Source organism: Bidens hawaiensis, unplaced genomic scaffold (genome assembly GCF_021521415.1).
Source record: "Bidens hawaiensis isolate Kalapana, Puna unplaced genomic scaffold, B.hawaiensis_p1.1 tig00014763_1, whole genome shotgun sequence".
In the NCBI taxonomy this organism is placed as follows: domain Eukaryota; kingdom Viridiplantae; phylum Streptophyta; class Magnoliopsida; order Asterales; family Asteraceae; genus Bidens; species Bidens hawaiensis.
The window spans coordinates 488,245-515,928 of NW_027492300.1; the positions used below are offsets into that span (position 1 = coordinate 488,245).

At 34.9% G+C, this 27,684-nt stretch overlaps 2 protein-coding genes and 1 long non-coding RNA gene across 4 annotated transcripts; all 3 read left to right on the forward strand.

The window, feature by feature from the left end:
• Window positions 1-52: 52 nt before the first annotated feature.
• LOC143547638 (uncharacterized) lies at window positions 53-27,334 on the forward strand. Of its 2 annotated transcripts, none has more exons than XR_013137803.1 (3): window positions 53-150; window positions 243-355; window positions 27,028-27,334. It is a non-coding gene; the product is annotated as an uncharacterized LOC143547638 (long non-coding RNA). The 2 variants fall into 2 exon arrangements; XR_013137804.1 differs by lacking the exon at window positions 27,028-27,334 and adding an exon at window positions 456-876.
• On the forward strand, window positions 3,481-8,523 carry LOC143547639 (ras-related protein RAB1BV-like). Its single transcript, XM_077039018.1, has 8 exons — window positions 3,481-3,723; window positions 5,496-5,605; window positions 5,697-5,797; window positions 6,537-6,602; window positions 7,684-7,781; window positions 7,940-8,002; window positions 8,104-8,196; window positions 8,458-8,523. Exons 1-8 carry the CDS (start codon window positions 3,481-3,483, stop codon window positions 8,521-8,523), a joined length of 840 nt encoding a protein of 279 aa, XP_076895133.1.
• Window positions 21,162-26,928, forward strand: LOC143547601 (uncharacterized). Its single transcript, XM_077038990.1, has 8 exons — window positions 21,162-21,989; window positions 22,702-23,700; window positions 24,189-25,052; window positions 25,395-25,535; window positions 25,750-25,862; window positions 26,152-26,515; window positions 26,600-26,692; window positions 26,782-26,928. Exons 1-8 carry the CDS (start codon window positions 21,297-21,299, stop codon window positions 26,926-26,928), a joined length of 3,414 nt encoding a protein of 1,137 aa, XP_076895105.1. The 5' UTR covers window positions 21,162-21,296.
• Window positions 27,335-27,684: the final 350 nt, after the last annotated feature.

The window sequence follows — 27,684 nt, forward strand, 5'->3', positions numbered from 1 at the left end:
GTAAATTACTGCATGTAGAGAATCTGATGTTACAATTTGTATGCACAGGCGGCACATGAAAATAACAAGAATCTAAAGGAAGCCCAACAAGTTCAAAAGTCAAAACCTAACTTGAAGGACTTGGAGCAAGAACTAATTAACAATGAAAAGGTTCTTTTTTTCTTTTTCTTATATCTATATAATTAATAATGAATATTATTTTTTTGAAGAATCAAAATATTCCTTATGATATTGTCAAACAGTTGTTTCTAAGGGAATTGAATGAGAAGAAACATCTTATGCTGTCTGCCACGGAGATTTTGTACAACTCTAAAAAATGGGAGTTTTTTCGTTCTAAATCGTCAGCAGACTCAAGGTTTGCCTTTTAATTAAACTTAATTAATTAAATTTTAAAGTCTTAATAGAAAGATGGTGCTTTGTCTTCAAGAAGTATGTAACCAGTATCATACATGCAGATTTCAAAATGTGGTGGAGCTTCTACCCCGACAAGTTTTTAGAATCAAGTACAAGTTTAAAACTGAATTGTTGTCACCATTCACAGAATACCAATGTTACCTTGTGTTTAAGCTTTCAGAAAGATGTCGAGGGCTGCATTGCCCTGTGAAAGTACGAGACCTACTATGCCGTAAAAATAAAGTAAACCAAATTGTTTATTTTAGATCTCCAGCCCGTTTGAATCATCATGATGCCTTTTGGGTTCCAAAGCAACGGAAAGATGGATGGATGGAGGTTAGGATCTGGAAGTTCAACACAAAGTATAATAATAATAATCTCGGAAAGGATGCTATTCCCATGAATTTGAAACTGATAACCTACGAGGGAACTATGTCAGGGCTTATTGTATGTGGCTTGGAGTTTCGACCAACGTAGAGGAATATGTATCATGAATCAAACTAATGAATCGTTACGAATTGTTTGTTTTGTTGTATCAGTATTCGAATTGTACCAATGAATTGAATTAAGATGATTGAATCAAACGACTAACTCATATTATTAGTGAACTGAAGTAATGAAAGGAGTACACCAAGATTTGAGAACGAACCAAAAGAAAACATTAAACAAACCGAATTCAGATGTTACCTTCGTAACGGCTACTAACACGCCCTGACTTTGAATATTGGCAATATTAGTCCGCTTACTTTGCTTATCTAACTAACCATATCTCATTTAATGGTTTGAACTATGAGAATAACTAGGTTATAGCCCGTGTACAATACGGGGTGGGTATCGAACATTCTGAAATTTAAAATAATTTATGATAAATAAATACAAGTTATATTTAACATTGTTTTATTAGCGGTTATGTATTAATTTTACTTGAGTAGACATGCAGATGTTATCTGTTATGGTCAAAATTTACGGAGGCAATAATTGAACAAATTCGTTAAGTGAGGCAGTGTGTTTTTCAAATATACAGTAAATGATTGCGATAAACTTATAGGATTTACACAGCAATGTAGCTAGGAAAAACTTTAGATCCCAATGAGGATTCTTGGAAAAAAAACCTCGAGAGGAGATGTAACATTCGGCTCCTCGCACCACTAATATTGTCCGCTTTGCCCACGAAGAGCTCACGGATTTGTTTTTGGTTGCCCAGGTGGAGACTTCCCAGGAGGTCACCCATCCTGCTACTACTCCCACCTGAGCACGCTTAACCGTGGAGCTCTCCTCTCGTCCACTACCGTTAAGCCCAAAACGCGTTGGTGATTTAAGAAGCGGGACATTTACTTATGAACCAAGGATCTCTCCTGTCCACGACTGATGCGGCATTTACCTAGGGTGTTACAAACACCACCCCTTTTGGACTCATCATCCTTGATGAGGTTTGCCCACCAACCAATCCGGGATGTGGGATTTGCCTAAGGTGTACCTTGCGACACCCCCTGGGACTCACTGTCTCTGATGAGGTTTACCCCACCATCTCGAACAGCACAGGAGTGGCTTTGATACCATTACTTGTAACATCTGGCCCCTCGCACCACCAATATTGTCTGCTTTGCCCACGAAGAACTCACGGATTTGTTTTTGTTTGCCCAGGTGCAGACTTCCCAGGAGGTCACCCATCCTGCTACTGCTCCCACCTGAGCAAGCTTAATTATGGAGCTCTCCTCGTGTCCACTACCGTTAAGCCCAAAACACGTTGGTGATTTAAGAGGTGAGACATTTACTTATGAACCAAGGATCTCTCTTGTCCACGGCCGATGTGGGATTTGCCTAGGGTGTTACAAATCTATAACAGCCCAGCTACCGCCGCACCATAATATTGTTTGCTTTGGCCGAGACGTACCACCATCGCCTCACGAATTTGCTTTTGGTTGCCCAGGTGAAGACTTCCTAGGAGGTCACCCATCCTGCTACTACTCCCACCTGAGCACGCTTAACTGTGGAGCTCTCCTCTCGTCCACTGCCGTTAAACCCAAAACGCGTTTGTGATTTAAGAGCCGGGACATTTACTTATGAACCAATGATCTCTCCTGTCCACGGCCGATGTGGGACTTGCCTAGGGTGTTACAAACACCCCCCTTTTGGACTTATCGTCCTCGATGAGGTTTGCCCCACCAACCAATCCAGGATGTGGGATTTGCCTAAGGTGTACCTCGCGACACCCCCGGGGACTCACTGTCTCTGATGAGGTTTGCCCCACCATCTCGAACAGCACAGGAGTGGCTCTGATACCACTTGTAACATCCGGCCCCTCTCACCACCAATATTGTCCGCTTTGCCCACGAAGAGCTCACTGATTTGTTTTTGGTTGCCCAAGTGGAGACTTCCCATGAGGTCACCCATCCTGCTACTACTCCCACCTGAGCACGCTTAACTGTGGAGCTCTCCTGTCGTCCACTACCATTAAACCCAAAAAGCGTTGGTGATTTAAGAGGCGAGACATTTACTTATGAACCAAGGATCTCTCCTGTCCACGACCGATGTGGGATTTGCCTATGGTGTTACAGGAGAAAATTATCCCATGCCTCAATTTATTAATGGTGAAAAGGCGATTATAGCTCGAGAACTGATTGAAATGGTGGCTAAGTTACATAGAGTGTGTGAGTAGAAGTTGTGTTTCCAAACCATTCATCAGCCTCATTATATAGTGGAGGAAACCAACTGTATACCAAAAATCTAGCCTATTTACTAGATCTTTAACTTGGTCAGCACTCATATAGACGTTATAGATCATTTTTCACGTGCCTTTATCCATCCAGCTAGCAAGTTTTCAGTAAAACTAAGGTGTTGTTTGTTTTTCCTCAAAAGCACTTCTGTACCTCTTTTGTCTGCACTGAGAAGAGGACGCGCAGACGTTGGGCTCTGCAGTGTGTTTGTTTTTCCGAAGACGTTTCATTAAAAAACGTCTGCACGTCCTCTTCTCCTAGAAGCATTGTTCAACCCACTTCTCACCTCTTCTCCTCTTTTTCTTATTTTTTTCATCATTGTTCAAGCATATTTCAAAGCACTTCCAATCAATTAACAATAACAATAACAATGGCTGCAATCAGTTGTAGGTATCTTTCACTAACCTGCACAGCAACACCCATCAATCAACAAGACTCCAATTCAGCCACTTTGCCGACCAAGATAATCTTGCCCAACAAGAAGCCCCGGAAATGGTCCACCGGCGTTGCTCCGGGAGACTACGGCGGACCACCCACCACCAAGCTCCGTAAGTACCGGGCACCGGTGTTGCTCCGGGAGACTACGGCAGACCACCCACCACCATCAAGCTCCGTAAGTACTGGGGCGGTGAAAAGGAAGACCCTTTAACCTCCGATGAGTTGATCTGGAACAATGATTTCATGCCTCACATGAACGATTGATTGGAGATTCGAACTCGGACTCGACCATGTCCCCTGTTCAGGTTTTAACTTTTAATCCCAATTCAGTATTATTATTATTATTATTAAGAATTATATTTATATAATAAAAATGACATTTTGATGAGTTACCATGCATTTTGATGATTACCATTAGTTTGTTCGATTCGGTTTGTTTAAAAACACTCTGTTTTATTTTATCAGTTTGCAGACGTTAAAAACAAACAGTCTATTTCTTGCAGATTGCAGAGGTTTGGTCCACCTCTTCTGCTACAGATGCTTGCAGATGTAGTCCGCAGACTGCAGACGATTTACCTCTTAAAAAACAAACAGCACCTAAGTCTTATAACGGTTACCTTTATAAAAGTAATTAATATCTAATGAAATAAATGTAACTACTTCCGAGGATCCTAGTTGATTAATAAGACTTTAGCTTGGTCATCACTCATAGCCGTTATGGACCAATTTCATACGTTTTTCTTCAGTTATTAATGAGTCTTTTTAGTAAATCAAGTCACCAGTGGTCACCTACAAGAATAAGTTAAATCCATAATCAAAATAAACCGTTAATACTCAAGATCCTAGAAAAATATTATGAGTCACCCTTTTTCATTCTCCATTTTATATTTTTCATTTTCATTATACAATTTTTATATAAAATATTTATAAAAAAAGTATTATGATAATATGTGTTATCATTATTATACTATTTAAATTAAAAAATAAAAGTAACAAAAGAGTGCATTCCACATAAATAAAAAAGCAAAAGTAGCCGATCTTCTTCATCATCATCATCATCATCACCAATCATCTTCAACCTCCAATTTTTCCATGGGATAAGTGGATGCTCATGGCTCATGCGCCTCTAGTCACGTGTTATAGGAGAATAACCGGGGCGATGTTCACGCCTGATGGTGTTGTCCACGTATAACCAGTCCGCAATCCTCACTGAACTATACCAGTCGGTCTAAAAAGCCATGCAATCTACAACATTTATAAACTATTTACATAAAATAACATCCAATCAACCCCCCTTTTTATTTCTTATGGGTTTGAAAATTTTCAATGAACGATTATCTATTTTATTATTTGTTTGGTCAAACCCATTTCTCCCAGGTCCACCACTTCCCATGGTTGTTTTCCTTCACAAACCGACAACGGTCTTACTCTTTACTTTTACCTGTTAATCTTTGACTCCTTGTGCCCGTCAACACTAATCATCCCTAACGGTAATAATAATATCTTTCTCTTCATCTTCTATTACTTCCGATCAGTTACATACAACGGATCTGGTGCGTGTTTGTTGCGAAATTGTTTTTAATTTCGTTAATTAAACTTTTGACTTTGACTTTGATCTGTGAACAGGTGTAAGTGTGTCTGTATATATTTATGGCGTGTGGATTAGGAGTTGATATTTGCTTATATTAGTTTTGATAAACCACAAGAGGGTTATATGATAAAGTCTTTATCATTTAAAATATATAATGTATATAGATAAACATTATTGCATCACCATGTATGGCTCTATTTCTAATAATATTAACGTTATGCCAATTCTTTTACATTAAGTTCAAGTTACAGAATAATGCAAGGCAATCATCATAAAAACGGTTAGACATTGATGTATCGCTTTCAATTTTTAAAATCTTAATTAGTACTTTATACTGATTTGCGTTTCTATTTTATTTCTTTATTTCACAAACATATTTTGATTTCATTGCAGGTGTGGGAAAGAGTTGTCTTACTTTGCGTTTTTGTGATGGTGCTTTTACTACTAGTTTTATCCATACCATTGGGTGAGTTATTCTCATAATGTCTACATCGTCAGATAATTTGTATTTTTACAATAAATTTTGACATTATAAAAACTGTAATTGGGAATTACAGTATTGATTTCAAGATAAAAAATGTCGAGCTCGATGGCAAACATGTCAAACTACACATTTGGGATGCAGCTGGTCAGGAACGGTTCCGGACTATTACAACTGGTATGTTTTTTCTTTTATGTTGGGTTATAGAGGTGACAAAATGGACTAGTTAGGTGGGTTGGGGAATGGGTGCAGCCCTGCAGGGGTGCAAACAAGCTGAGCCTGAGCTCGTTTAACTTATGAGAGCTCTAGCTCGAGATGGGCTCAGTTCGAGCTCTAGTTCTAAAGCTCGAGCTCGACTCATGAGTAGTTTTTCAAGCTCGAGCATGGCTTGGACTTGGCTTGCTTACTAGTTAGTTTATTTATGTTATTTATAGTTATTTTTTATTTATAATATTTATATATAACATATATCTGTTATTTGTTTATTTTTATCATGATTCTATATATAAGAATAATAATGAGATAAATATATAGTTAATATGTTAAATAAAGTATATAAATAATAGACTCGTTTAGGGTCGACAGCCGGCTCGAGCTTGGGCTTGCTTGTTAAACAAGCCTATTATTTTGATAATAATCCAGCTTTTTGTGTAAATTTGATTTAGGAGGATTATGCTTTAAAAATACACACACCTTGGACGACTTACCAACCTTTTCCTTTTAAACTATTTTTTCTTGACTCGTCAGATATAAAACATATCTTGAATTGACCGAAAATAAGCAAACTGGCTGTAAAGAAGTGTTCTACCCCGCAAAAATTGTTATATATTGTGCTTATAGTATCTATATTTTTATTGTCATGTTTAGTATTAAAGTAGTTTGCATTTTACACATATTTTGTTGTTGAAAAATTCAGCTTACTACAAAGGAGTCATGGGTATTTTGTTGGTGTATGATGTTACAGACAAGTCATCTTTCAATAGTAAGGTTTTCTTCCCTCCACTTCTATTTGCTTCACTATTAATTATTTATAGTTGTTTATGTTGGTTTAAACATTTATTCAAATTTATTTGTTACTAATATCAATATAAAATCAATTGGAAGTTCATATATAGAAACCTTTATCAGATATAACGTTTGTGACCGTTCGTTTATTTATAGTTGTTTGTTTATGTTGGTTTAAACATTTATTCAAATTTATTTGTTACTAATATTAATATAAGATCAATTGGAAGTTCATAATTTCATATTATAGAAACCTTTATCAGATATCTTTTTTTACTTTTGAAAGCTTGGATGTAATTACCCCGCTATTTTAGACTTAATTTGGGAATACGCTTACTTTTGCTAGGTATTCGTTCATTTATGTTAATCTGTGTTCATGTATGTATGTGAACCGTTCGTTTAGAATATTAATGAACACGTTCTGTTTCTTAACGAATGGAGTCACGGACATGCATAAGAAAATCTATTCATTTAAGTGTTTCATGTTCGTTCATTTATCATTAAGGCTGCTGTTTCCTCATTCATCATCATCATCATCATCATCATCATCGTACTCAGTATATCCCACCAATAGCCAAGCTATGGTAGGGTCTGAGGAGGGTAAGATGTAGACAGCCTTACCCCTACCCCATAGGGATAGAGAGGCTGCTTCCGATGAGACCCCCGGCTCGATAGTAGTTTTGCATCAAGCCTTGGACATAAGGCACATAGCACTCAATCATCGGGACACCGGCTGATTGGTGCATGTACCATTGTCTTTCGGCTATCAACGCCACCACATGATGCCTGATTAACCTTCCGCCACTTTTAACGTTATTTTCACGAGATTAGTAAAATAACGTTAAAATTAGTGCAATTTTACTTTTGCCCACCCGAGGGTTCACACATATATACATTATATGCGCGCACCGCAAGCAAATTAGTGCATGTTTCCTCATTAATAAAGTTATTAATTATTTCTTCTTAATATAAACACAATAAATTTGTTATTACTTTAACGATTTAATATTTTGGATAAAGTGATCTAGTTTGAGGATCTCATTATCTCTTTTAATCAGACATAAGAAACTGGATTCATAAGATCGAACAGCATGCTTCTGACAATGTTAACAAGATTTTGGTGGGAAACAAGGCTGATATGGATGAAAGCAAACGGGTATATTTATTATTATTATTATTGTTGTTGTTGTTGTTGTGCAAACGGGTATATCTAGTTTGAGGATCTCATTATTCCCCGTCTCTTTGTTGTTGGCTTTTAAACCAAAACCGTGAAATTGGAATGTATGACACTTAAATAATATCTTCTATTTATAGGCTGTACCTACTGCCAAGGGGCAAGCACTTGCTAATGAATATGGCATTAAGTTCTTTGAAACTGTAAGTTACTTAAGGTTCCGAGTAGTTGTTTAAAATGAAGAAAACTAAAACTTTTGTTATTGTTATTCATATTATATGTTAATAATATCATATTTGTGCAGAGTGCAAGAACTAATTTAAATGTGGAGAGAGTTTTCTTTTCAATTGAGAAGGATATCAGATACAGGCTTGTAGATACTGTTACAAAGGCTAAGGTAATTTATTTTTAATTTATTAACGCTAAATCCATGCTTTTAATTATAAATCTTTGTTTTGACCCATTTACTTATTAACGGGTCAATTAAGTAGCCTTTTTTTTTTCAAATGGGTATAATTAATTTAGTTGTAAAGGTAGTTGAAAGTCGACCAAAATATATTTTATTAATACAAACAACCTTTTAAATCGTTTTTATTCAAAATTTATTTATTATTGTTTCTTATAAGTCCTAGTTAACACAGTGTGTTATTTTTTTTAGAAGCAACAGTTTCGTATATGCCCTTTTACAAGCTCACAGTTTCATAATTTCACATTTTCACTTTAAGAAATAAGAACACAAATATTGAATTAGTTACTTATAAAAAATGAATGAACGAATAGAAACATATTTTCACTACTTGTATGTGTTGGAAAATTAAAGTCAAATCATAGTGGTTAAGAGTTTTGTGCTTGCTGTTATTCTGCTGTTAACTGCAGGGGCTGAATCTGTCAACTTTCATAGTTATATTTTTGTAACAAGTGTCTAGTTCTTATGAGTTGGAGGACTAGTTCTGTAAGTTTGTCAGTTAGTTTGTTGATAGCGATTATGAGCTGAAATTGGGGATAAATAGAGGCGAATTAGGGTTTCATTTAGTTCAGTTCAATTCATTGTAATCTCTGTTTCAATTCAATTGTAGTTTTTCGTTTTCTTGATTTCGTGATAATAAAACTTCTTCTCTGGTGTGTTTCACAACAATTGGTATCAGGGCTCGGTTGGGCTCGATATCGGAGAAGATTTTACAGTAAATCGAAGTGTTCAGATTTAAGCGATGGTGTCTACGAAGTTCAAATTAGAAAAATTCGATGGCCGGAATGATTTCTCCCTTTGGAGGGTGAAGATGAGAGCTCTTCTTGTTCATCTCCGATGCCCTGTTAGGAGAGCCTAACATGCCGGAGGGTTTGAGTGACAAAGAAAAGAAAGATATTCTGGAGAAGGCGCATAGTGCTATTATCTTGAGTCTTGGGGATCGGGTCCTCCGGGAAGTTTCCAAAGAACTCACGGCGGCCGGAGTTTGGGCCAAACTTGAGTCATTGTATATGACCAAGTCGTTAGCAAATCGCCTCTATCTGAAGAAGAGACTCTATACGTTTCAGATGAATCCTGGAAAGACGATTGAAGAACACACTGATGAATTTAACAAATTGGTTCTTGATCTTGAAAATATTGAGGTGGAATTGCAAGAAGAAGATCAAGCTGTGATATTCCTTACATCCCTTCCTTCTTCATATGAACACTTTGTAGATACGTCGATGTATGCGAGAGAAACTTTAACAATGGATGAAGTGTTGGCAGTTTTGAACTCAAAAGAGTTAAAGAAAAGAAGTGATCCTAAAGAAGAAGGTGGAGAGGGACTGGTGGTAAGGGGAAGATCTGATCAGAAGAATTTTAACAAATCAAAGAGTCCAAGATCAAAGTCCAAAGGCAGAAGGAAATGTTATGTCTGCAATTCAGAGAAACATCTCAAGAGAGACTGTCCAGAATTAAAGAAAAAGAAAGTAGGTGAATCAAGCAATTCAAAATCTCATAATCTAAAAGATGAGACATCTGATGGATATGAAAGCTCTGATGTTATGAGTGGCTCAAGTGAAATTGACAAAGAAGGGTGGATTCTTGATTCCGGTTGTTCATTCCACATGACACCAATTAAGTCATTCTTTAAAGATTTGAAGTGTGAAGATCTTGGAGATGTCAAACTTGGTGATGACAGTTCATGTAGAATTGCAGGTATTGGTTCTATTTCTTTTAAGATGAATAATGGCAGTGAAATAGAGATTAGTGATGTAAGATACATTCCTAGTCTCAAAAGGAGTCTAATGTCATTAGGAACCTTTGAGAAATTGGGATATCAGATTAGTCTTAGAAATGGTAAGGCCAAAGTGATAAAGGGTAATTTGGTCATTTTGACTGGGACCAGGAAGGGGAATAATACTTATATGTTGGCTGGTGAAGTAGTGGAGAGGACTGCTTCTGTTTCAATCTCTAAGAATGATAGTGCATTATTATGGCATAAGAGATTTGGGCACCTAAGTGAACAAGGTCTTGTAGAACTTAGGAAGCAACAGATCATTAATGAGTTCAAAATGAATGATGTTGGGTTTTGTGAAACCTGTGTTCTTGGTTAGAAAAGGAGGGTCCAGTTTGGGATAGGAAAACATGTCACTAAAGGGATTTTAGATTATGTTCATTCAGATCTATGGGGTCCTTCTAAGGTAGAGACTTTAGGTGGTGCTAGGTATTTCTTATAGGGTTAGGTTATAATAGGAAATATAGTTTTTGTAGGAAGGATAAGAAGTAATCTTGTCCATTGATTTTGAATATGAAGGGTTGAGATTAGTTTATGTGGAAATCAAGTGTGAACATAAGGGAAAGAGCATAAAAGGAATAACACATTTGTTGACTTTCTCTCTCCACATGTAAGGCACATGCCAAATTCCCCCATCATTTTAAAACGTCCATAACTTTTTTTTTACGGCGTTTTTATTGAAAAACAAATTCACCATAATAACGAGTGTCTTTTTATCTTTTATATGAGTACCATATTGTAATATAAAAATTAAAAAAAATTTAGTGGGTTTTTTACAAATTGTGTTGTACCAAATTGTGTTAATACAATAGGATTTTTCATTGTGTTTTTTCCATTGTATTTTTTACATTGTGTCATACAATTGTGTTTTTTATTGTGCTTTTATCATTGTGTTTTTTTTTTCATAGTGTTTTTTTCCATTGAGTTTTTTACATTGTGTTTTTCATAGTGTTTTCCATTGTGTTTTTTCGGACTTTTCCGGCAAGGTGGTGGCGGTGGGTGGCGGTGGGGTGGTGGTGGTTGTAGGAGATGAGTGAAGATGTAAGTGGGTTTTATGTAAGTGGGTTTTTGAAATGAATGTAAGTGGGTTTTGAGATTAATGTAAGTGGGTTTTGATATTAAAGTGTTAAACTAAAATACCCTCCTTCCTAGCCTTTTAGGAAAATCAAACTTCTTATTTGAACCTAACCCTTCTTATCCATTATTGATGACTTTTCAAGAAGAGTTTGGGTGTTTGTCTTGAAACAAAAGAATGATGCTTTTCCAAAGTTCAAAGAATGGAAGACTTTGGTGGAAAACCAAACCGAGAAGAAAATCAAGAGGTTGAGAACTACAATGATCTGGAGTTTTGTAATAATGAATTTGATAAGTTTTGTAGAGATTGTGGGATTGGTAGGCATTTAACAGTTCCAGGGACACCTGAGCAACACGGGTTGGCTGAGAGAATGAATAGAACCCTAGTGGAAAGGCCGAGGTGTATGAGGTTAAATGAAGGAATGCCTAAGTGTTTTTGGGGTGAGCTGGTGACTGCTGCAGCTTATCTTGTTAATTGATCACCTTCAAGGGTGATTGAAAAGAAAACACCTATGGAAGTGTGGACTGGTATCAAACCAGGTTGCAGTCATCTAAGAGTGGTTGGGTCCATGACTTATGCTCATATAAGTCAGGACAAGTTGGGTCCAAGGGCACAAAAGTGCATACTTTTACGATATCCAGATGGTGTGAAGGGCTATAGGCTGTGGAGGTTGGATAATGTAAGTCCAAAGGTATTTGTTAGCAGAAGTGTAGAATTTAATGAAGAGGTTATGTACAAGGATGTAGTTGGTTCAAAGGGTAATATGGATCCTAAGTTTAACTCTATTCCTAAGAATGTTCATGTTGAGGTAGGGCCTTATGTCGAGGTGGAGCCTGGTACACATGATGCAGAAGCTAGTACTTCTGGTGCAGGGGTAGAATTGGGATATTCAAGAGAATCATCTGGTTACAACCTGGCTAGAGACAGAACTAGAAGAAACATAGTCAAACCGTTGAGAATTAGAGATGGTGAAGATGTTTCTGCAGTGGCCTTTACTGCTGCTGAACAAAAAGATTTATATGAACCTTTGACTTTCAATGAAGCTGTCAACTCCAAAGACAGAAAAAAATGGCTCAAAGCCATGGATGATGAAATGGCTTCTTTAGACAAGAATCAGACTTGGGTTTTGGTAGATAAGCCGAAGGACCAGAAATTAGTTGCTTGTAAATGGATTTATAAAATCAAAGATTGGATGCCAGGGGATAAAAGTCCAAGGTTTATGGCCAGATTAGTGGCTAAGGGATTTACTCAAAGGGCTGGGATTGATTATGATGAGATTTTTTAACCAGTGGTCAAGCATACTTCAATAAGGGTAATTCTGTTAATTACTTCTATACTTGATTATGAGCTTGAGCAATTAGATGTTAAGACAGCCTTTTTACATGGGTTCTTAGATGAAAAAATTTATATGGCTCAGCCTTTAGGATTTGTGGAAAAAGGAAATGAAAATAAGGTTTGTCTCTTGAAACGATCACTTTATGGACTGAAGCAGTCCCCAAGACAGTGGTATAAAAGATTTGATGAGTTTATGCTAACTCATGGGTTTTCAAGAAGCTCTTATGACAGCTGTGTATATTTTAAACAATGGAACAGTGGTGAGTACATCTATTTGTTGTTGTATGTAGATGATATGCTTATATCATGTAAAGACAAGGCTGAGATAGATGCTACTAAGAGAATGTTAATGATGGAGTTTGAAATGAAAGAACTTGGTGAGGCTAAGAAGATATTGGGATGGAAATCACTAGAGATAGGAAGTTAAAGCAGTTAAAACTATCTCACAGTCCCAATATGCAGAAAAAATACTCAAAATCTATGGGATGGATAGTAGTAATGGAAAGATTGTTACTACTTCTATAGCTTCTCATTTCAAATTGTCATTGCAAGATGCTCCCAAGAGTGAAGAAGACATCAAATACATGGAAATGATACCTTATGCTAATGCAGTAGGTAGTCTCATGTATTTAATGGTCTGCACTAGACCTGATTTGGGATATGCTGTAAGTTTAGTGAGCAGGTACTTAGCAAATCCTGGTAAGAATCATTGGGAGGCTGTTAAGTGGATATTGAGATACTTGAAAGGTAGTTTCATGTATTTAATGGTCTGCACTAGACCTGATTTGGGATATGCTGTAAGTTTAGTGAGCAGGTACTTAGCAAATCCTGGTAAGAATCATTGGGAGGCTGTTAAGTGGATATTGAGATACTTGAAAGGTACTAAGGGATATGGTTTGTTGTTTGGGAAAGTGGTAGGGGAGAGTCAAAGTCTAGTTGAAGGCTTTGTTGACTCAGATTATGCAAAGGATCTCGACAAAGGTAGATCTATAACTGGTTACTGTTTTAAAGTCATGGGTAACACAGTTAGTTGGAAAGCTCAATTGCAAAGAGTGGTAGCGTTATCAACCACTGAGGCTGAGTACATGGCCCTTGAAGAGGCTGTTAAGGAAGGGTTATGGTTAAAAAGACTAATTTCGGAGCTAGGGGTAAAATTGTCCAAAACTGTTGTTTATTGTGACAATGAGGGAGCTCTGCAGTTATCAAGAAATAATGTGTTTCACGAGCGTACGAAACACATTAATGTCAGGTTACATTTTATTAGAGAAGTAATAAGTTCAAAAGAGCTTGAAATTGCAAGTGTTGACACAAGTGACAATCTTGCAGATTTTTTCACTAAGACATTGCCCGGATCAAAGTTTGAAGATTGTGTTAATGGGCTGAATATTGGTTAAAGAGATGATTTGATCTTTTAAGGTGGAGATTGTTGGAAAATTAAAGTCAAATCATAGTGGTTAAGAGTTTTGTGCTTGCTGTTATTATGCTGTTAACTGCAGGGGCTGAATCTGTCAATTTTCATAGTTGTTATATTTTTGTAACAAGTGTCTAGTTCTTATGAGTTGGAGGACTAGTTCTGTAAGTTTGTCAGTTAGTTTGTTGATAGCGGTTATGAGCTGAAATTGGGGATAAATAGAGGCGAATTAGGGTTTCATTTAGTTCAGTTTAATTCATTGTAATCTCTGTTTCAATTCAATTGTAGTTTTTCGTTTTCTTGATTTCGTGATAATAAAACTTCTTCTCTGGTGTGTTTTACAACAGTATGCTCATGAAAACAGACTCTTATAGTCATACAATTTATAATTAACTGGTTTATTTATTTATTTATTTATTTTTTGCTACAAAGGATAGATATGATATTTCCAATTGTCAGTTTGAAACGGTGCGCAAACATGATATTGTGAAATTTTGACCTTTTATAAAAATCGGAAAAAAATTGTTTGTTCGTCAAAAGTCAACTCATATCGACCCAAACCCTTGGTAAAATATGAACCAAAAACTAAAAATTTGGTTTTTTGAAACCGCTTGGTTACAGTTTGCTCATTTTTGGTTTTCAGTTTTCACAATGGTGTTGGCTCGGTTTCAGATTTTTTCACCTTTACTATTTGGTCTTGATAATTTTGGGCCCAAAAATGGCCCAAAATAATGAGCTTACACCTGAAACTATAGTTATTTTTGTTAATATATAGTTTAATTGTTGTTACACATTTGGAACCAAAAAATGGCTACACAATTTATTAATAAACCACTTAAAATTGGTTTTCAGTTGATAGCAAAATATAAAATTGAGCCATCGGTATTTTTTGATCTACCATTAATTCTAAGGCTTAACAAGCCAAAGATCAATCCAAAAACACAACCTTTAATCCATTTCTTACCTTTTGATGTTCTTTGATGGATTTCTAGCACAAATGAAATTAGATATATTTCTGTTATCTTGGATCTTGGACTGAGAGTATTTGTGTGTGAAAATTATTGTGAAAGGGGTGATAAAAGGGTTATTAGGTTCAAGGTCTAAAAGAATGGAATCGCGCCTCGAGGCGTTTCCTTTAGCCTCATAAGGCATAAGCCTCAAGGCGAAATGAGGCGTAAGACTGAGGCGGAATTAAAAAATAAATACCAAAATTATATATCTTATAAAATATAAAAATTATATATCTTAAAAAAATAATTTTTAGTTTCTCTCTCTCTCTCTCTCTCTATATATATATATAGGATTGGGTTCATTTCAAAAGTATTTTTATTGCGAGAAGTGCGAGAAATGAATCCAACCAATCACATTTTTTCTTTCATTTTATCATTTATTTAATGAAAAAGGGTGTGGGTGTTAGTCAAAGATGTAATTTTTCATATTTGGTAGGTCATAATGTATGGAGAAGTTACAATTATTTTGTTTTCATATTTTTTAATATATAGTAAAATCAACCTATATTGAATTCTTTTTTTTTTAATCAAATTCATTTTTTCGATTTATCCATATTAAATTTTTATTCTTGTAATTTGAATTGCATACCTATATCCAAATAACGGTTGTTAAAATTCAATAGCGCCGTAAATTTATACAATATATAAATGAATGTACACATGAATAAAATCGCACATACACAATATGAAATACCACCTATAGTACATATACGAACCTACACATTACACATACATCATTTGAAATACTACCTACACGATACATATATGAACCTACATAGTACATATATGAACCTACGCATAATAAATGAAACTACACACAATAAAAATTATACATACACAATTCGAAGTACCAAATACACAGTACATATGCGAACCTACACACGATAAAAATTAGATATATACAATTCAAAATACCACGTAAACAGTACATATATGAACCTACACAGTGAAAAATAAACATTTTTATTACATTAAACTACATATAATAAATAATGGATAATGATGTTAACATACACATGTAAAATTTTCACCTACACATTCATGATACCACCCACACAGTACATATATAAACCCTACACGGTACAAAATAAATTATTTTTTTATTTTCACATTAAATTACATATAATAAATAACAAATCATGTTAATAGCCTACAATTGTAAAACTTTCACATACGCTTTAATGATTCCACCTACACTATTTTGTGTATGTAATACATAAATCTGTGTATTCAATATATAATATTTAACACATTTAAAAAAATATGATTGAAGATATTATAGTATTTGATTAAAATTATATTTGCTTATCATTAGGTTGATTTATAAGATCAATTAAAAATTAACAACTAAAAAAATTTATAGGTAATTTTCAATTAGTTAGTAATAATAACAAATAAATGTTATTAATGATTTAAGTTTCATTTGAAAAGTCAACAAGACAAATACCAAACTACCCTTCTCCATTAAAATCTTGTTACATTAATATCTTCATAATTACAAGTTTGTCATAACATTTCTAATCCATTGATTACACATATCAATAGTCCAGATTGATTTCTCGCACTTTTCGCTGTAACTTGACTTATCGCATGAACCATCCCCTATATATATATATGTATATATATATATTGGCAGGTTCAAAAGAGAACCACAAAAAATGAGGAACTGGGGAACTATGCCTTTTACATGTAAAATAATAATAATAAAAATTCAATTTTTCATGTAAAAAACACATGTTTACATAATTTTTTAGAGCTTTACATATAAACACATGTGGAAGCCGTTTTCACAATTTTTTTTTAAATCAGCTAAAAAAAGTTAAAATATATATATATCAAAATTATTATTTTTTAATTGGAATGTCTTCCACATGTATTTATAAGCAAAAGCTCCAAAAAAAAGTTTGTGTTAAAACTAATTTTTTACATGTGAAATCGAGCTTTATTTTATTTTTTTACATGTAAAAGGCACGTTCCCTAGTTCCCCACTTTTTTGAAGTTCCCCACTATATAGAGGGGTGGATTAAAGTAAAAAAGAGATAGCTTTCTAGGATGAGTAAGAACAAATCTAGGCTATAAATCTAGGCCCTTGGTAAAAGATATCTGTAAATTGGTTTTCGACAATTTTGAAAATTGTTGGTCAAAAGTCAACCCATACCAAATAGTTTCCTACAATATAAGATTTAGGCTATAAAGTTTCCTAAATAGGCTCACATAGTTTTCTAACTCCAAATTTCTGTCCTTCCTACTCTTCCTTGAAAACTATGTATTTTTATTTTAACCCTTTTTATACACACACACACACATACAAAGCTATTATATATATGGACATGGGTATTTATACTCATAGGGGAAAGTTAACGTACAAATGAAATTAACGTGCTAATTGTGAGATAAATTAGAGTAATTATATATACAAGTAGAGTACTTATGTGATTGCATCATAGAGTAATTATGTAATTACTAAATGATGTAATTACATAATTACTCTACTTGTATATATAATTACTCTACTTGATTCTCACAATTAGCACGCTAATTTTATTTGTATTTGATCCAAACCATATACTCATAAACCCCATTAAGCCCATGATTATCAAGCCCATACGTAACTCCATAGTTCTTTCTTTAACACTATTTATAATAAATAATTCCACATAGTTCAGTTGTTATTGACCTCGATGTCCTCCAACGACACATGGGATGTGCCATCGGCACGCCATTTTCGTAAGTGAGAAATGTGTAAGGTACCTCACCTTCATGTGCCACTATCTTGAACGATCCAATATACCTTGGACGTAGCTTTCCTAGTTTCCTAAATCGAATGTTCCTTTCCAGTTTCCATGGTGAAACCTTAAGCATCACGTCGTCGCCCTCGTTAAACTCGACCGACCGTCGTTTATCAACATAAGACTTTTGCCGGTGTTGAGCTTTCATTTTTGTCTTAATCTGATTAAACTTTGCTGCAGTCTCTTGAACGACTTCTAAGCTTTTTCTGCCAATTTCTCCTCAATAAACAAGAGTTCTTCGGCACCAACCGTATAACATTTCAAACAACGGCATACCAATACTTTCATGGTAGCTGCTGTTGTATGAAAACTATGCCATCGACAAGTGATCATCCCAACTACCATGGAAGTCTAAAATACAGGCACGAAGTACATCCTCAAGGGTTTGGATACCTTTTAGACTACCCTTTTGAGGATGATACGTCGTACAGATGTTAAGTCTTGTTCCCATTGAATCATAGAACTTCTTCCAATATTCTGAAGTAAAACATGTATCCCGATTTGACACAATGGACAATAGCACCTCGTGCCTTGCCACAATTTCGCGAATAAACAGTTCTGCTAACTTCTTAGACAAGAAAGTGAGCACTTTTTGTCCAACAGTGCACAATCTGTGGATAGAGGCTATGATATAGGCCTACTGGACTTCAAACATGACAGTGTGAGAGGACATGATTTTTTGTCTTCTAGTGATGGGGCACGACCCGTGCCTGGCCTCTGTCACAAGATTTTTCTTCAATCTTGGTTGCGCATTTCCTCATTTGATCATCCAGAGGTTATTTAGGTTAATTCAAGGTACACCTATTAAATACAAATCCACTCAAATCCTTATTAAGAACAATTAAAAACAAGATGCAAAGATGTGAAAATGATGTATAATTGTGTGCACATTAAGTATTGTTAGAAGTATATATGTGTATTTTCCATCATAAGACGTGTCTTAGATGGGTCTTTAAAATATTACAAGGTGATCCTGGCTGGTCAGTATGGATTGTGGAAGCATTAAGCCCGGTAGTCAAACCGGCTACAACATGGACCGTTCTTTGCATTACAGTTTCCAAATCTTGGCCTATACATTAGTTAGATGTGAAGAATTCATGTCTTCACCGGAATATAAACACATGCATCAGCTACTAGTATAAATTGTAAGAAGGAAAACATATTAATATTTGAATAAATAAGTATTGAATATGTGTAGCCAACGCGTTCTTCTCAAAAGTTTGCAAAAAGAAATATATGTATGCACCATATCGGTGTATGGTAGTTTAGGTGTGAATCTTAGAATGAGAATGAATATTAGAATGACATGTGGCGTTTATTATTTTCTTTTATTAGAAGAAGATGTCATTTAGTACTCTATTTTAATTTGATACATGTACACACAATACATGCATACAGATGTTGAAAGCAACAAGATCTTGTGAAGCAGATCTAAGATTTGAAATAAAAAATATTGATAAGTCTAATGGCATATACACATTGTAATGATGCATTAATTCTAGACGCTATTCACAAGTTGGTGAATATGTAAAGACCTAAGTTGGTCAAGGTGTTTTAGTTCTATAACTGTAATATGATTAGTATGGTAAATTGGTAACGCCTTGGTCACCACTCACCAAGTTAGAGTTTGATCTAAAAATATAGGGCTTGAGTAGAGGCGTTGGATGTGTGATCAATAGGAATTATTGGAATTAGTTTTCTCTTACAATGATAAAATGTTATTGATCTCATGCCTTAATATATCAACCTTTGTGGCAATAAATTAACCATTACTATTTTTTAATCCCTAATACATGGCTTAGGTGGTTTTATTTTCTCACTTTCATCTCCTTGTTTTCCTCTTTGTTTCTCTACAGCTTGATGCACTAAAAATCCGACTTCAAGATATAGTATTTGCCACAAACAACTTTGCTGATGAAAATCTCATTAAGAAAGGTGAGTTTTCAAATGATTACAAGGGACAAATGCTGAGATCCGAACAATTGATTGATATTTGTGCACGGAGGTTTAAACCTGGGTTTGAGCAAGGCGACAGTGAGTTCCGGGCTGAGATTTCAATTCATTCTAGTCTCGAGCATAAAAATATCATCTCTTTTATTGGGTTTTGCAACGAGTATGATGCAAAGATCCTCATATATGAGCATGCAGTTCATGGAAGTCTAGACCAACATCTTAGTGATCCGGATCTCAGATGGTTCCAAAGACTGAAAATATGTTTAGGTGTTGCTCGTGGATTGAGTGCCATCCATTATGACGTCGTACATTGTAACATTAATAGCTCTAATATATTTTTGGATAAAGATTTGGAACCTAAAATATCTGGATTCAAGCATTCCACAAAATATCCTCGAAATTGGAGGCATCGCCTTCTCTCGTCTCATAGCTTTGACAACACAAATATGACACCTAAGTATGATGTTTACTGTTTTGGTGTATTGTTGTTTGAAGTCCTTTACATGGTGAAACCAGTGAAAACACAACGTCAAGGCATCATTAATTCTAAGTTACGAGAACAAATGGACAGACAGTCGTTGACTTTCTTAACAATAATAATTGATAAGTGCTTAAATGATCATCCTGTGCAACGCCCAACTATGGATCAGGTTGTCAAAGAACTTGAGGGCGTGTTTGAACTTCAATGGAAACATGAAAATCATGTAAGACGACTTTTAGTTTTTTTTTGGCTTTCTTCCTTCCTTCGGTCATTATTATTATTGTGGTTGCTAATTTATTGTGCATTGAGGTAATTGGTATTAAAGGAACACTCAACAGCTGTAGATAAAGATGAAGGCACATCGTTAGATCTCCTCAAGGTAAATGAAATTGATTTTTCATCATAATAACTGAAGTTGATTTCAGTTTGTTTGATATTTCTCAAATATAATTTGCAGTGCTTCACGTCCTAATATGCGACGCCAGCTTTACTATTCTTTAATATGTTTAAATTTTACTTTCATTGCTTCATTTTCTGAACTTCTTTTATCCTTCTCATTTTGATTACGGGATTTGATTATCTATGCACTAATTTAAAAAAAAAAAAAAAAACTTTTAAAGTATACACTACTACCTAACAACAAAATTATTAAAGCATAACAACTTTAAATATTTAAACTGATTGAAAATTTACATATAAATTCCAATCTGACTCTCTCTCTCTCTCTCTATATATATATATATACAAAAAATATATATATATAATTTTGAAAATTTACATATAGAAATTCCAATCCAATTAAAACCTATAATAGCTAGTCAGTATCCCACTGACCGACTAATGCCTAGCGAGTTCTACAACTATGCTGATACTCCCATCATATCTTAACGCGTTATTTTGTAGTTGGAGCGGCTGAAGATTCCACTAAGTGAAATAAAAGTGGCAACAAATGGTTTTGATGAAGCACACTTTGTAGCTGGTGGAGGGTTTGGCTTAGTGTATAAAGGAGAACTTGATCTTTTAGGTATCCGAAATTCACCATCAACTGAAGGTGAACAGAAAAAACAAATTAAAACACCTGTAGCAATAAAATGCATCAAAAATAGGCAAGACGTGGCCAGTAAAGAAGGATTTTTAACAGAAATTGAATTGCTTACAAGTTGTAAGCATCAAAATGTTATCTCTCTTCTTGGCTTATATATGGAAGCTAATGACATAATTCTTGTGTACGAATACGCTTCCAAAGGAAGCCTGAGTGATTATTTGGGAAGCACTCACAAAAATATTAATCTTACTTGGGGAAAAAGATTAGAAATTTGCCTTGATATTGCACGTGGAATAAATTACCTTCACACCAGTATGGAGGGCAAACCTAGGATAATACACCGAGATATTAAAAGCGAGAACATCTTGTTGGATGAAAATATGAAAGCAAAGATTGCTGACTTTGGGCTCTCAAAATTCCACTCCAGAAGTCAACAAGCGAGCACTATCCATACAAAACATATTGCAGGCACAAATTTTTATGTGGATCCAGAGTATGTAACTTCAGCAAAGTATAAAAAGGAATCGGATATTTATTCCTTTGGAGTGGTTTTATTTGAGATGCTATCTGGAAGGTTGGCCTATGAACAAATTTGCATAGAGGAAAATGAGAAAGGGCTTGCATCCATTGCAAGGCGGCGCTTCAATGAGAAAACACTAAAGGAATTGATAGATCCTAATATGATAGATGAAGTTGGTAAACACATTGTAACTTTAAATAGAGGTCCCAATCAAGAGTCTTTTGAAGCATTTTCACAAATCGCATATGAATGTTTGGCGGAAACTCAAGCCAAGCGTCCGACAATGGAAGTTGTCATCAAGGAACTTGAGAATGCTTTGCAATTGCAAGTAAGAACCCTTTGCAAATATTACAATATTTTTTTCAATACCCCTTTTAGTAATTACGATGTTCGTCATTAACATTTTAAAGAAATATATGATTTATGAATGTGAATCATGATGACTTGTCCCGCTAACAAAATGATTTATAATCTGGGTATGATACATTTTCAACATATATCTATCCACTTTGTCACAAGTTTTTTTTTTTTTTTAAATCATATTTATAACCATTTTCCACTAATTCATAAGTGTGTATGTATTTACAGACACACACATACACAGAGAGGGATCTTAAATATTGTGAGAACCATGACAAGTGTATTTAATTTTGATAATTCAAAAGAATATTATCAAAATTAAATAATAATAGTTATTATTTTCATTAGTTAAATAACTATTATGAAGCATTTGATTGATAATTTTATTAGCAAACAATTAGGTATAACCAGGATCATTTCACCACCTTTCCCGATTTTCTTGTTCCAGTAACTTTTTCTTTCCTGCAAATTCACCATTTTCATACGCGAGTTTTGTGTGTTTCAAATCTCCCATGTCAAGAAGTCTACTTTTTAGTGACTAATACAAATTTTTTGAATTATGAATTGATACAAAGAGAGGATATAGGACAGTTTCCTTATAATATCATTATCATCGTCACAAGTGCATGTGTGTATACTACAACATTAATTAACCTTCACTTAAACGAACAATGATGCAGGGGGAAACCGTGGTACTCTCAAGGTTTCGGCTTGGTGATATATTGCTGGCTACTGACAAGTTCTCTGAAGCATGTTGTATTGGCTTGCATGAGTATGGTACGGTGTATAAAGCAGAACTTGATGATTTTGACAACAAAAGTTTGTTGGCATTTAAAGAGAAAAGTGATAGTGAATGGCAAAAGACATGGCCCAAGACACGCATCACTGTAGCTATAAAACGCATCTCTGGTAGCAAGGATGTGAAACAAAGGTTCTTTTCAGAAATTGAAATGCGTACCGGTTATAACCATCTCAATATAGCCTCTCTTCTTGGCTTCTGTGATGAACATGATGAGTTTGTCCTTGTTTACGAGCATGCATCTAACAAAAGCCTTGATGACTATTTGAAAAATGTTGATAACTTGGATAATCTTACATGGACGCAACGTCTACACATGTGCCTTGGTATTGCTCGTGGACTCAATCACCTTCACACCAAGATGGATACCCAAGAAGGGATAATACACGGAGATATAACGAGTGCCAACATTATGTTAGGAAAGAACTTGGAGCCAAAAATTGCTTACTTTGGGATCTTGAAATTTCACTTACCAAATCAAGAGGCAAGCACTCTGATTAGCACACAAGTCTATAGGGATCCTGAATTTGAAATAGCACTTGTAATGGAGAAAGAATCGGATGTTTACTCCGTTGGAGTTATACTATTTGAGATCTTTTGTGGGAGGTTGGCATATGATCTCATTTACATGGATAATAATCAAAAAGGGCTTCCACATGTTGTACGCAGCCACTTCAATGATGGAACAACGAAGATGTTGCTAGATCCTAAGCTAAAGGAAGTAACGAATGGTGGCATCTTTACATCAAATAGAGGACCCAATCAAGATTCTTTGGATGTGTTTTTGAAAATTGCATGTCAGTGTTTGGAAGAAGCTCAATCCAAGCGTCCAACAATGGAAATCGTCATCAAGGAACTTGAGACAGCATTGAACTTGCAAGTAAGTCAATATTTCTGAATTATAGTATTCTTTTTTCTCTTCATATCTTGACCAATAATAGAAAGTATTTTGCAGCTTAACCATTATCAATTTAAGTACATGTGGGATTTATTTTCATGTTAAATTGGAATATGTTAACTACAAACTAGCTAGAACTTTAGAGGTATCATGTATATTAAGCTAAGTAAATTAATTAATAGCTCGTACCTTTGAATCTTAAGTTTGTGGATTAATTCAAAATTTGGCCTATTATAAAAGGAAAGCTAACGATCAAACATTTAAACTATGTATGCATTGTTATCCATCAATGGATTTAGTTTTATTTCGTGAATTTGTTTGGATATTGTGCATATCAGATGTGCAAATCTGAGTACATGATCAGAGTAATCACGGATTTAATTATCCGTATTTTCATTTTCTTTTTCTAAAAACTGCTTTTGTGTATTATTTTGAATTACTATGTCGATATAATGCCTTATGATTCACAGGAAAACCTCATGAAACGGCTCCAAATTTCACTTAAAGACATTGAATTGGCCACAGAAAAATTCAGTCAAAAGAATTACTATGGAAGTAGGAGACACTGGAAGGCATATAAAGGAAAGCTACCACATGCTACCATTATTGCGAAGTGTTGGGATAGCATCTTTGATGATCAATTTCGGACCGAACTTGATACTCTTTTCAAGCGTAAGCATAAGAACATTATTGGTCTTGCAGGCTTCTGTAACGAGACGAATGCAAAGATCATTGTTTACGAGGACATGCCTAAAGGAAGTCTAAATAAATATTTAAAAGACTCTAATCTTAGATGGATTAAACGGCTCAAGATATGCATTGATGTTGCAAGTGCATTAGAGTTCCTTCATGGAGGTGATGTAACAATGAAGAAGGTGGTACATAGGGGCATCAAAAGCAATGGAATTTTACTAAATGATAACTGGGATGCCAAAATTTCTAATTTTGAGTTGTCATCATTAGATTCATCACGCCAGGACATGGAGCATGTCAGTAATGATGCTTACCTTGACCCGCAGTATAAACAAGGTTTCTTAACTAACAAATCAGATGTATATTCATTTGGTGTGATCTTATTTGAAATATTGTGCGGAGGATGGGCATGGGTAGAGGGGCATGAAGGTAGCAGTCAGCCTTTAGGTTCTTTGGCTAAACACTACTGTGAACAAGGAAAACTTGATGAAATAGTGTTTGAGGATATAAAGGAACAAATTGCGCCACAATCATTGACTACGTTTGCAAATATTGCCTATCGATGTTTACATGTTAAGCGGTATAAGCGGCCAAAGGCAAGCAAGGTGGCAATACAACTTAAGAGAGCAATGGAATTTCAAGTAAGTTTTCTTATTAAGCAAGCGTTGGCTTCATTTGGATGCATCTGTCATAAATTGCAGCAACTGTTAGTTGTATATATATATCAAAACATAACATGTACTCGTCAATGAATAAAGAGATATTAAGCAATTGATTTTAAGGAAAATACATTTAGGTTAAAAGTTTTCTTTTACAAAAATGTAAAAAGAAATCATTTATTTAGCTTAACTATAATTTATTGAAAACTGTTTTTTTGTTTTTCTTTGTTGGACATTTTTGTTTATTTCAAAGTAAACTATGGTCTACATGTAAAACTGAAAATGATTAAAATTTATGTCTGCAACTGTTAAACTAATACATAGGAGGACTTTGAAATATGGGAGCCCAAACTACCTAGAGACTACCAAGAAATTATATTGTTGTCGGAAACCCCTGAAATCTACGAGAAAAAGGATATCTACGAGAAGCTCTCTGATGGAATCCTCCTTCCAGAGAAGAAAGTGGTAATTAGCTTGTTCAGTTTCATGTATTTTTGCTATTTAATAAAACTTATTAAAGACGCATTTTATTTGGGCTGTTCATTTATAACCTTTCATTCAACTTTACCTTGTGATTAATTTCTTATTTGAAAAAAATCCTCAAGAGCTCTGGGATTCTTAAAAAATAGAAGTATCCTCTTAAGAAACTGGACTTATTTGTTTTGTTTTTGTGTATCAGTGGTTAATACTAGGTGTTAATGGAGAAACAAATAAAATGATATCAGCGGCAGCAGCAAAGTTTTCTTATAAAAACCATGAATTGCATAAGTGGAGATCTATTCATTTATCAAGGTTCCTCTCTCTCTCTCTATCTCTCTATCTCTCTCTCTCTCTCTCACACACACACACACGTGCGCACGCGCGCACACACTTTCATTTTAAACTTTTGTAGCAAAAAGTAATTTTTATTTTTAAATATATTAATTGATAATCGGTGTATATACCCTTAATGCAAATATTTGATGTATCTTGATCACTCTAGACTAGTAGCATTTAGGAGAATTGTCTAGATTGTTAAAAGTAGCTTTATCAATAACTATATGCTTGAATATTTTAGACTGATCGCTCATAGCATGTATAGGTTTCGGAAAGTGGCAAAGATGTTGGATATTTCAAATTTAAAGATTCATGTTACGATAGACAACCAATTTCTATCTCCCAATGTCATATACGGGGTTTATCTGGTTTTCAAATTTTCTGATCCAACAATATTTTCCCGTAAACAAAGTATGTACATGAACCTAAAGTACAAGAATGGGACTGATACTTTACATTCATATTTTGCAACGTGGAGAGACGACAAGTGGATGATGATTGAATTACACCGTTTCTTGAATCACAAGGAAGATGTTTCTTTTACGTTTCTACTAGAGAGCTTTTCAAGATACTATTGCCCTAGTAGCAACATCTATATTGAAGGCATTGAGTTTAGAGCCATTAAAAAAGCAAGTTTGAAAAACACTCTATTATTATATATTTTACCTTCATGTTGTATGTTTATAATATGATGTTACAATTTGTATATACAGATGGTACATGAAGATAACAAGAATAAAAAAAAAGTCCAACAAGTTCAAAAATCAAACTTGGACTTGGATCAACTACTAACTACCAATGCCAAGGTCCGTTTTTCTTATTTCTCTTAGATAAATATTATTTTTCAAAGAATCAAAGTATTCCTGATTATGATCTTGGGACTAAATTTTCTCAGTTATTTGACAAACAGTTGTTGCTAACAAAAACAAATTTTAATGGAAAGAAACATCTCATGCTTTCTGCAACGGATGTTTTATACGACTATGAAGAATGGGAGCCTCTTCCCTCTAAATGCTCAGCCGACTCCAGGTTTGCCTTTTGATTAAATTTCAGGAATTAAGTACTAAAATATGAATGTTGCATTTTAAGGTCTTATTGTTCTTCGTTTTTACGAAGTATGTAACCAATATCATACATGCAGATTTCAAAATGTGGTGGAGCTTCTACGCCAACAAGTATTTGCAATCACATACAAGATTGAAACTCAAATGTTGTCACCATTCATGGAATACACATGCTACCTTGTGTTCAAGCTTTCAGAAAAATGTCAGGGGCTGCATTGTCCTGTGAAAGTACGAGATCTAGTACGTCGTAGAAATAAAGAGAACCAAATTATCTATTTTAGATCTCCAGCCAGTGTGAATCTTCATGATGCCTTTTGGGTTCCGGAGCAGCGGGAAGATGGATGGATGGAGGTTAGGATCTGGAAGTTCAACTCAAAGTATAATAATAATCTCCGAAAGGATGTTATTCCTATGAATTTGAAACTAATTACCTGCGAGGGAACTATGTCGGGGCTTATTGTATGTGCGTTGGAGTTTCGACCAACGTAGAGGAATTAATATGTTGTTTTTGTGTTGTTGTATCAGTATTCGAATTGTTACGGATTCAACACCAATGAATTGAATTAAGATGATCGAATCAAACGGTTAACTCATATTATTAATGAATTGAACTACCAAAATGATATACAACAAGATTTGTGAACGAATTGAAAGAAAACATTAATTCGGCTACTAACATGCTGTTCTTCCTCCTTTCTACCTTCGCAACGGCTACCAACATGCTGACGTTGAAC

What these genes read in the sequence shown, in the direction of transcription:
- LOC143547639 (XM_077039018.1), top strand. Translation starts at nt 3,481, where the DNA reads ATGGCTGCAATCAGTTGTAGGTATCTTTCACTAACCTGCACAGCAACA. An exon ending in GTTCCGGACTATTACAACTG is followed by an intron (nt 5,798 to 6,536) that starts GTATGTTTTTTC and finishes TGAAAAATTCAG; the next exon opens with CTTACTACAAAGGAGTCATG. An exon ending in AGACAAGTCATCTTTCAATA is followed by an intron (nt 6,603 to 7,683) that starts GTAAGGTTTTCT and finishes TCTTTTAATCAG; the next exon opens with ACATAAGAAACTGGATTCAT.
- LOC143547601 (XM_077038990.1), top strand. Translation starts at nt 21,297, where the DNA reads ATGGAAGCTAATGACATAATTCTTGTGTACGAATACGCTTCCAAAGGA. An exon ending in AGAATGCTTTGCAATTGCAA is followed by an intron (nt 21,990 to 22,701) that starts GTAAGAACCCTT and finishes ACAATGATGCAG; the next exon opens with GGGGAAACCGTGGTACTCTC. An exon ending in AGATCTATTCATTTATCAAG is followed by an intron (nt 25,863 to 26,151) that starts GTTCCTCTCTCT and finishes TAGCATGTATAG; the next exon opens with GTTTCGGAAAGTGGCAAAGA.